Source organism: Antennarius striatus, chromosome 17 (genome assembly GCF_040054535.1).
Source record: "Antennarius striatus isolate MH-2024 chromosome 17, ASM4005453v1, whole genome shotgun sequence".
NCBI classification, from domain to species: domain Eukaryota; kingdom Metazoa; phylum Chordata; class Actinopteri; order Lophiiformes; family Antennariidae; genus Antennarius; species Antennarius striatus.
In genome coordinates this window covers 3,645,001-3,654,787 of record NC_090792.1, presented here as the reverse complement: position 1 = coordinate 3,654,787, position 9,787 = coordinate 3,645,001, and the positions used below count along the sequence as shown (strand labels likewise).

General features: G+C 39.1%; 1 protein-coding gene across 2 annotated transcripts in view; it reads left to right on the top strand.

The window, feature by feature from the left end:
- Nucleotides 1–876: 876 nt before the first annotated feature.
- Nucleotides 877–9,787, top strand: part of LOC137610958 (V-type proton ATPase subunit C 1-B-like) — a 9,273-nt gene continuing 362 nt past the window's right edge. Inside the window, exons 1-13 of one of the 2 annotated variants that reach the window (XM_068338886.1) lie at nt 1,021–1,160; nt 1,439–1,628; nt 2,091–2,158; nt 2,771–2,856; nt 4,015–4,109; nt 4,676–4,767; nt 4,851–4,946; nt 5,027–5,095; nt 6,728–6,820; nt 6,906–6,993; nt 7,084–7,181; nt 7,272–7,401; nt 9,412–9,787. The exon at nt 9,412–9,787 is cut by the window's right edge and continues 362 nt beyond it. In XM_068338886.1, coding sequence (XP_068194987.1) covers nt 1,500–1,628; nt 2,091–2,158; nt 2,771–2,856; nt 4,015–4,109; nt 4,676–4,767; nt 4,851–4,946; nt 5,027–5,095; nt 6,728–6,820; nt 6,906–6,993; nt 7,084–7,181; nt 7,272–7,401; nt 9,412–9,501 — 1,134 coding nt within the window. In that variant the 5' untranslated portion in view covers nt 1,021–1,160; nt 1,439–1,499 and the 3' untranslated portion in view covers nt 9,502–9,787. Of the gene's footprint in view, nt 1,161–1,438; nt 1,629–2,090; nt 2,159–2,770; nt 2,857–4,014; nt 4,110–4,675; nt 4,768–4,850; nt 4,947–5,026; nt 5,096–6,727; nt 6,821–6,905; nt 6,994–7,083; nt 7,182–7,271; nt 7,402–9,411 lie in introns of both variants that reach the window. The other variant, XM_068338885.1, reaches the window with a different exon arrangement.

Below are 9,787 nucleotides of genomic sequence, written 5' to 3'. Positions count from 1 at the left end.
TGTCCTCTGTAATACGTCCGGCTAGAAACCAACCCGCATGAAGTCGTTCCCCTCGACTGCAAAGAATTAAATATTAAATACAGTAATACGATATGATATGATATGATATGATATGATATGATATGATATGATATGATATGATATGATATGATATGATATGATATGATATGGTGTGGTGCCGAAGAATTGGAGTCGGAGTCGGGAGTATTGAAAGGAGCATAAACTTTACTGCTGAACATTTGAGCAGGGTAAGACAGAATGAGTAACACCTTAACCCGTCCGTGTAGGAACCCCCAAACTACACCCAAAGTACCTGGGTGAATTATGTAACCCCACTACAATGATATAATATAATATAATATAATATAATATAATATAATATAATATAATATAATATAATATAATATAATATAATATAATATAATATAATATAATATAATATAATATAATATAATATAATATAATATAATATAATATAATATTAAAAAACGAAAATGTTAAGATATACTGTGCTTTGCACACTATTGTTAACTAGGTGGAATTGTTTTGTCAATATACTGTATGGTGGATAACGTGCGCAGTCAACAAGTCAATTAGTATATAATAGCTAAATAGTAAATTACTTAAGAATTCAATTTCCAGCGTTTTAAATTGCAAACTGATTATCTGTTTGTTTCCCTTTTTATTTTATGTTAATGCATCTAGCAATTACGGTAAATTGTAACTTTTTAAGTGCAACTTTTCTTTCCGGCTCGTCCTCTCTTTTTTTTTTTTTTTTTTAATTTCTTCCCACGAAGTAATTAACACAGACGTCACACAAACTGTAAAACGGCAGGTAAAATTTATTTGCGGTTCGACTCGGTTCAATATTTAAAGTACACTGTTTTTTTGCGTAAATTGCCCGGAGTGAAGCTGCGGCAGATCAGATGTTGGCAGTAAACTGTCATTCAGTCAGAGCGTCTGTCAGTCAGAGCGTCTGTCAGTCAGTGCGTCTGTCAGTCAGTGCGTCTGTCAGTCAGTGCGTCAGTCAGAGCGTCTGTCAGTCAGTGCGTCTGTCAGTCAGTGCGTCTGTCAGTCAGTGCGTCAGTCAGTCGTCCCGGACTCGGGGATGTTTTCGCCCCATCGCAGCGCACCTGGACGGTCATGCCGGTAACATAACGGTAGGATCCCTGCTGTTCCTTTCCTATCCAATACTAAACGCCTCAGAGTTTGTTTTCCGGTCTATTTCTCTAGGCTACAAGAACCGAAACTCAAAGCCATCTCAGGAAACTGTAAAAACTTTTTTTGTGTGTGAAATAGTTTTGTACTTTTCATCTTTTTATCTTAAGATATTCTTCAAAATAAATGTGTATGTATGGATAAATTGTAATTGAATCATTAGAAACAGAACTAGACAGGCGTGAAGTGATGACACTTCTTTTCACTGTTTGTTCCATAGTCTCAAATCCAAACGCTCGCCACTGTCTGACCATATGTCCTTGTGAATAAGAACTGGAGTCATGACAGACATGTGGTTGATTTCTGTCCCTCTGGATAAGGACAGCATCACCAGTGTAGGTAAACTCAAGCACAGCATTGCCAAAGCCAAGCTGGCCTCTTGCTTCATGTTCTCCATCCCAGATCTCAAGGTGGGTCCCAGATCAGGACTTGATGGAATTCATTAAATTACACAGCAAACAGAAAACATAGTCAGGTTATGGCTCAGATTATCATTTACTCGAAGAATGTGATGTTTGTGTATGGCGGTTGTGTGTTCATGTTGTACAGTAGTGCCGTTCAGGACGCTCGTGGTGTTTGGTGTCCTTCTCTGGTGAAGGGGGAAAGGCTCAGGTTGCTCTCCACAGTTTCAGGCAAACTTTCCATCCGACCCGTTTCACTCAACGTGATCAATGTTTACCTTGGATGAATGAATCACATTTTATTAGCAGTATTTCAGGAATCCAACTATTCAACCTTTTTAATAGTGTAAGGTGAGGTGTGACATCCCTGGGCAAGCTCCTTAATACCTTAATTTGAGAAGTAATTGCAGAGACAGAGTCCTTGCCTTATTACATGTCCTTTCTCATTAGAATATATATCTGTGACTTCAGGTGGGAGTACTGGACAGTCTGCTCAGCCTGTCAGATGATCTCCACAAGCTCGACTCTCAGACTGAAAGGTGAACAAATCTGAAAACGTTACTGAGACTCTGTTTGTGGTTTTATCCTTTACTTTTTTTGTCCTTTATTAATGCCCAGGGACCTGATGGTTAGTTTTCTGTCGTTATATTAAATTAAGTGTTGGAGCTGCCATGGTCCAAATGGGGGTGTTAGTGGTCCCTTTAACTACCATGAGAGATCAAACTAAACAAATGTCTTGTAACTTTGTCCGGACTTGCTTTAGTTTGTATAAATAACTCTCTTTTTAAAATAAATACAGTATTTTCCGTACAATAAAATAAAATAAAAGCCTTTAATTTTCTCAAAAACAGACAGTGCGCCTTATTTGAGAAAAAAGTTTTGAAATAGATCATTATTTGAAAGTGTGCCTCATAATCAGATGTACCTTATAATCCAGTGTGTCTTATATATGAAGGGTTTAAAATAGACTATTCATTGGAAGTGCGCCTTATAGTCCCGTGTGCCTTATAGTGCGGAAAATACTGTACAGTTTCTAATCATGAGTCTCATTAACAATAATAAAATAATTTAGAGAAAGCACAAAGTAACCAATTTGTGATTAAATACAGTACTGTATGTGCTTCTAAATATTCAAAATGTTGTCCTCTCAGTGTGATCAGGAACACATGTCTGTGTATGAGAGACGTGATGGAGCAGTCCACGGACAAAGTGCTGGAGAATACCCTTGTTAATGGAAGTGAGTCACACACGGATCTGTTCAGGTGTACGTTATACAGAAACTCCCTGATGGAGGTAGAGCTGGTTGAGACCTATCTGTGTGCTCTATGTAAGGCAGACTGCAGGTGTGTCTATAGGTGAACGCACACACAACTGCTCACACACACTTTAAGAGTTATTAACCTAAGCAGCAGTGTTGCTGCTTAAATTGCCAATAGGCTATTATTATTATTATTATTATTATTATTATTATTATTATTTTACAAATAACTATGCTGAATAATTCATACAAAAAAGAAAACCAAAGAATATGATTTTCAGGTATTACCGTGCTCATAAAGACATGTGACATGACACAACCACAAAGTATTATTTTTATTGTCACACCATTAAATGTAAACGAGTGTGAGCGTCCATCTCTCACCCTGCACACCGGACCTCCTCTGTCAGCAACAAACACACAGTGTGGAACATTTACAGGTCTGGTTTACATTATCTTGGGGTTTTTTACTTAGTTTTGAGGGCAGTCCTGGAAGTTATAAGTTAAAAACTTGTCACATGACCTTGGCATTAAAGATCCCTTTACGTTACATCGGGCTCCAACAACAAACCTGGCTAACTGCTCCCTCTGATCACTTTCCACCATCAGAGCGCGGCGTGACTCGAGGCGCCATCCTGTCACCCATGAAAGCTTACCTCAAGTCTCTGAGGGGTATTTAGTCGTCTGGACATGTGCTCTGTGTGCAGCGTGCAGTGCTTCGTGATGACGGGATATAAAGGCCATAATTATGAAATAATTGAAATAATGATTATCAAATACTGAAGTTTCAACTTTATTCTCTTACATAAAATTACAACGTTTTACTTCTAACGTTATATATACGATAACATTACATTATTCTTGTAATATTATGACTTTTTTCATATTTGTGACTTTATTTTCACATTACAACTAATCCTTCCCAGTATTTTGACGTCACATGTTTGAAATTTCTCTTTGGTTCCCTGAACTTGGCCTTGGTACTCCGTCGTAATGCTGTGTGAACCATTGTGTGCATTATTGCTTGTGCTCTCATGGTTTCTGATGGCATCACTGTTCCGCTGTGTGTATTCATTGTGTTGTAACTGTGCACTTCATGATTTTTAGTAATGTTACCCCCTGATGTGTGTCTCTCAGTGGACCTGGTGAGCTATATGACCAGGTTCCAGTGGGACAAAGCCAAGTATCCCACGACGACGCCTCCCTCCTCCTTGGCAGAGACCATCAAAAAGGTACAAGGAATATAAAACAAACCTTACATGGGTGTATTAGCATTACACAGGCTTTAATTAACAGGCTTTAATGACTTTTGTTCAATAAAACACACCCATTTTGTGTGTATGGGGTTTGGTTTTTTTTGGTCGCTCATAACAAAATTCTTTCCAAATAATGTCTTTCCTTTCTGGATCAGCTCGGTGTCCGGATCTCAATGAAATAACGTGAATACAATTATATGATCTAAACTATGTCAATATTGAGAGATAAAACATTTGTCTAGAAACTGAATTAAGAACTGGTTTGGGATGAGAGCAAATTAAATGAGAGACAGAAGGGCGGTCGTAAGGTATGAAATTAACTAAGGTTTAAATGACGAGTAGATACACCAGAGATCAAAACCCTCTCTCTGTCTCTCTCTCTCTCTCTCTCTCTCTCTCTCTCTCTCTCTCTCTCTCTCTCTCTCTCTCTCTCTCTCTCTCTCTCTCTCTCAATCTCTCAATAAATATATGATTGTTAAATTATTTAATCATGTCATAACCAATTGAACTAGTTTTACTATTTACTCCTGTGTGTGTGTCAGGAAGTTTCACAGATGGAGACAGAATTGAAAGCCCGAGCTGCAGCGTACAACAGCATGAAAGCAAGCCTGCAAAGCTCTGAGATGAAAGTTCAGTGAGTGACCTCAGTTACATAGTTAGAGAAAAAAATTCAGTAATAGTCACACATAAATTGAACTGGGTTTTCTGTATTCCCAGAGGCACACTCCAAACTCGCAGCCTTACTGACATAGTGGGGAAGGATGACATGGTGGTGTCAGAGTACCTCACCACTCTGCTGGTGTTTGTGAGCAGGTCAGCGACACTTTACTTCAAATCACTCTACCTTCGTATTTCGGCCATCTATCTTTAAACTGTAAATGTTTTGGTCACAGAGGGAGCTACCTGCAGTGGGAGATGACCTACGAATCTCTGTCAGACCTCGTCGTTCCACGGTCCAGCAGGTGAGCTGTGTTTATGCTCTGTCCAGGTAACACAAGCCCTTCCTCCTAGTCCGAGTACACTGACAAAGCTTTGTCCTGCTGCTCTCTGCAGCCAAAAGGTCAGTAAGCACAGGCATCCCATTACAATCACAACATAAGAATTCATGTGACCTGTAACATAGTGGGAAACGCTGATATTTGAATGTCAAAGAATTAAATTGAAGTTTCATAACGTGTCAGAAACACAAAAATATTTATCTTTCACAGAAAATGCTTTTAAAATTTAAGAGCCTATCAAATCTAAAATCAAAGAATTATCAAAGTTGGGTTGGTTTTTTTTTCTACACAAAAACAGCTGCAAAATCCACACTGTTGGATTGTTGCGTTGCTATCTTGAGGCGATAATTCAACGGGGCTTTTCCTGCTACACAAAAGACAAATTATGTCTGTGATGTCCCCAGTAACCTGGTTCAGGACGCGAGCACAGATCACTCTGTTTGATTCCGTGCATGCGGTAATGTCACAGCAAATGCTGTAGGATGTTTAAACAGCAAAAGCTGTAGTCATGAACACACAACCTCTCCAAAGGAACATACAATTCTGACATGCATGTATTCATACAACCCTGTTGAAGCTCAGAGTGTATGAGAAACCCGGCGGTTGATCTCCAGACACTTTCACTTGGCCATGGAGCTGTGATTAACACAGAACTGTGATTAACACAGAGCTGTGATTAACACCAGATCTCGACGGGTCCTGTGTGTTGCAGGAAAGTTAAATAATCAATGAAGTTCAGCGCCTCTTGGTAAATGTGCTGCATCTCTCTTAAAGAGAAGGAAAGCTAATTATTTCTCTACCAGGAGACCTCTGCAGGTTTTTCTAATCAATATTCCTTTTATTAAAAGTTCAACCTTTTATTTCACCCATCCGCCTCCATTCCACTACTAACTGTACCTCTTTGATTGTGTTACACAAGCGATTACTTACGTTTAATCACACGTCAGCTTTGCGACATAAAAAGCTCTTTCCCAGAACACACTGTAATCATCCAGCGTAGCTACACAACACCTTTAAAGGACATGAGGCCGGTAAAATCTGAAGAAGACGAAATAATATATTCATTAAAGCAGACATTAAAGAAAGAGCAACAAGAAACAATTACCTGTCAGTTATCTCCTGCTCACACCGGAAAACGGATAATTGGGAGGTTTTTTTTTTAAATTTATCTGTTTTTTTTTTTGTTTTTTTTTGTTTGATTAATGTTAAAATTGAAAATTCTCATTACTTGAATCTCTTTTGGATTTTGTGTCAGTGTGATTATTTTGTAATTGGACTTTTATGAATAAATGTGATGTTAAAAATCCAAAATCTCTACGAGCTGCTTATGTATTTCCTATTCAGAAGGACACTGAAAGTTGTGTGTATGAACTAGTGACAGATGATGAATATAAAAAAATATTTAAATTATTTTTCTTAAATAATTATTTAAATTATTATTTATCTGCTTCCTCAGTATGACACCAGTCATTTCTGTCCACATTTCGAGGAAGGCAAACAACATTAACGTGTTCAGTTAACCTGATGTGGCGCCTGGCAGGCGTGAGAGTTCACCCCCACTCTTAACTGTTTATCACCATCTTACGTCTCCATCAGGAAGCTGTCTGAAGATGAAGAAGGAGGCATTTTCTCAGTTACACTTTTCAAAAAAGCTGTGACTGAATTTAAAGTCAAAGCCAAAGAGAGGAGGTAAGCAGGATGGCTTTCCGGAGAATATCCTATCAATCGGAGGCGTTTTGGTCGATCACCACAGTGTGACCCTCCATCCACACAGGTTTTTGGTGCGCGAGTACTGCTGTGAGGTGGAGGATAGGAAGATGCAGGAGAGGAAGCAGCTCAATGCTCGCAAGAAGGAGCAATATGTGGGTCAAGCATCATGCATGTGTGTAGATGACTGTGTGTGTGTGTGTGTGTGTGTTAGCATGTTGTAATTGTGTGTATTCGCTCCACAGGGAGTCTTCGTGCACTGGCTGAAGGTGAATTTCAGAGAGGCTTTCGTTGCCTGGATTCACTTGAAGGCATTGAGAGTTTTTGTTGAATCAACTCTCAGGTCAGAGCCGATGCCAAGAGAGCTCTCATGTTGTCTCAGCCTGATCAACTTTCGCTGTGTGATAAACTGGTGACGGCGTCTCCTGTTAAGGTACGGGATACCGGTGAACTACCAGGCTCTCCTGCTGCAGACGGACGAGAAGCGTTCGAAGAAGCTGAGGGAGGAACTCTCCTCACTGTTCATGCACCTGGACCCCACGGCTACCGCCAGCAAGGCCGAGGCAAGACACACACCTCACCTCAAGCATCATTTGTAACAAGTCATATTCTATCTGCAGACCGGGAGGACGAACACAAGCTTAAATGTTCAATCTTGACCTCCAGATCTCTGAAAATTTCAACTTTAATTCCACCGCCTTGTTTTTTGAGTGCAGCATTTAAACACATCTCTCAGTCTTCACCACAAATAGGTCAGTCCCCATTAGAATGAATGACCTGCTGATTGCAGGGAATGCCTGTTTTTCAAGACTATCATGAATTGTGATGACAGTTTGTCACATTGCAACCACAGCAGAGAACTTGTCACGTCAGACTTCAGACCGGTGCTTCGCCCGAGGTCGTTTTGTGTGGCAAACATTCTACTTGTTATTCCGCTTAGTTTACTCTCAGCTTCATGCCTAAAGCAGTTAGCAAACATAATGTCTTTTCACATCCAGATGACACGCAGCGACTTTTACATTCTTCATTTCTGTAATGTTCCTGTCGAACTGACAAAAGGGGATCTGGTGTTCAGCTGCCTAGAGCTCCTTTACGTTCTATGTACGTGTATTATTATTTGTTGAGTTATGAAGCTACTTATTGTACATCGCCTGAAGCTGTTTCGTCATTGTTTTCGCACAGGTTGTATTAGAACAATTTTACAAAACTTCATTTTAATGGAACATTTTTAAATATTGCAAATTTCACTTAAAGGGACAGTTTACCCAGATACGAAAATTGAATTATTATCTGTTCAATCCAATACTGATCACAAGTCAGGAGAAGTTTCTTACCTCACAGAACATTTCTGGAGCTACAAAACAAAACATTTGAAGAATGTTTTGTAGTGTAGACTAAAGAAGATAGAGATATCTTGTAAAACATTAAAAAAAAACTCAGAGAAATCATAAAATGCTGCCACGTAACTAAAATGACCAAATCTGTAGAAGAGCAATAGAAACTATTGTTGGGGTACGTAGTAGTGGAACTGCCTTCTGATATTCTTGTTTCAACACAGATCTATTTTGCAGTGATACCTTAAACCACGGATGTCAAAGTGAAATACACAGAGGTCAAAAAAAAAAAGCAAATTTAAAACATAGCCTATTAAAACCAAGACTGTACGTTATTAAATGATTAAATGAATAAGCAATATTTTCCTATGGCTCTCAGTATTTTCAAGTGAAAACATTTTTCAACAGGTAGACAGAAAAAAATGAACTTCTTTCAAAAACAAATCACGTCTTTGTGTTTCTGATGGTGCCTTCTGAGGTTATATTCTTTTATTATAGCCAAACTTTCTTCACACAGAAGAGACACAGGTTTTCCGTCCTTTAAAAATGTACTCTGTCTCCCACCTGGCTCCAAACCCCCTGCTCTCAGCATCCATGTTCCGTTTAGCCATTTTTGAGGAGGGAATAATGAAGCTGAGGCCCTTTTGCTGCAGTGACATCACGGGCTACCGTTGTATTGTGGGAAATGTAGTGTTGGTGCATCCAGAAGATCAGCAGGTGGCTGTGGCTTGAGGGCCAGTTCTAATAGTAATTAAATAACATCCAGGGTGCCACAGATAATTCATTGGCGTGCCAGATCCGGCCCCCGGGCCTTGGTTTGGACATATGTGCCTTAAGTGAACAGCATAAGTGATGTAACGTGATGCCAAAGAGTTTGTTCGTCAAACAAAAACAGAATTGAATCAGATCTAATGTGAAATGTTTACTCTACCTGAACTAAAAGTATTAGCATGTCCCCTTCTGAGCAAGGTGCACAAGCTTCACCAGGTGTGTCGTACACACTCATTCATCAGGAGGATATCAACACTTTTGGCTTAGACAACACTGTGTCCATTTTATATTTAAAAAAAGGGAATAAATGCAGTTTTTCCAGTTTTTTTAAGATCTATGCTCATCAAGTGATTCAGATTATGGCAGATAGATTTCTATTTTTTTTTAGATGCTTTTAACTTCTTCAGTGTGATCATTTGTGTTTGACAAACCATTTTCTGAATTTTTCCACCTCCCTGTAACAACCAGGTTTGCAGTGACATCCCAGGACTCTGTCAGCAGGAGTACTTCTCTTATATCTGTTTCTACATCAACACCAATGTGCTGGAGATGATCTAGACGTCAGCAACATGAGGATAACACAGTGTCAATTATCCTGTCTGGAGATTTGGTTTTCCTCACCTCAAAACCAACACATGGAACCATTTTAAGTGTTGTCTTTCCATATGAACACTTATTGTTGTTAATACTAATGTCTTTTTACAGCTCCATGTGTTTCCAATGAGTATATTCTACCAATATCTACTCATCACATCATTATCTAGTCTTTTAAGTGTTCGTTTCATTCCAATCCAGTTGTTGGACCGGCTGTAAGGCATATTCTGTATGACAAATATATCACGTC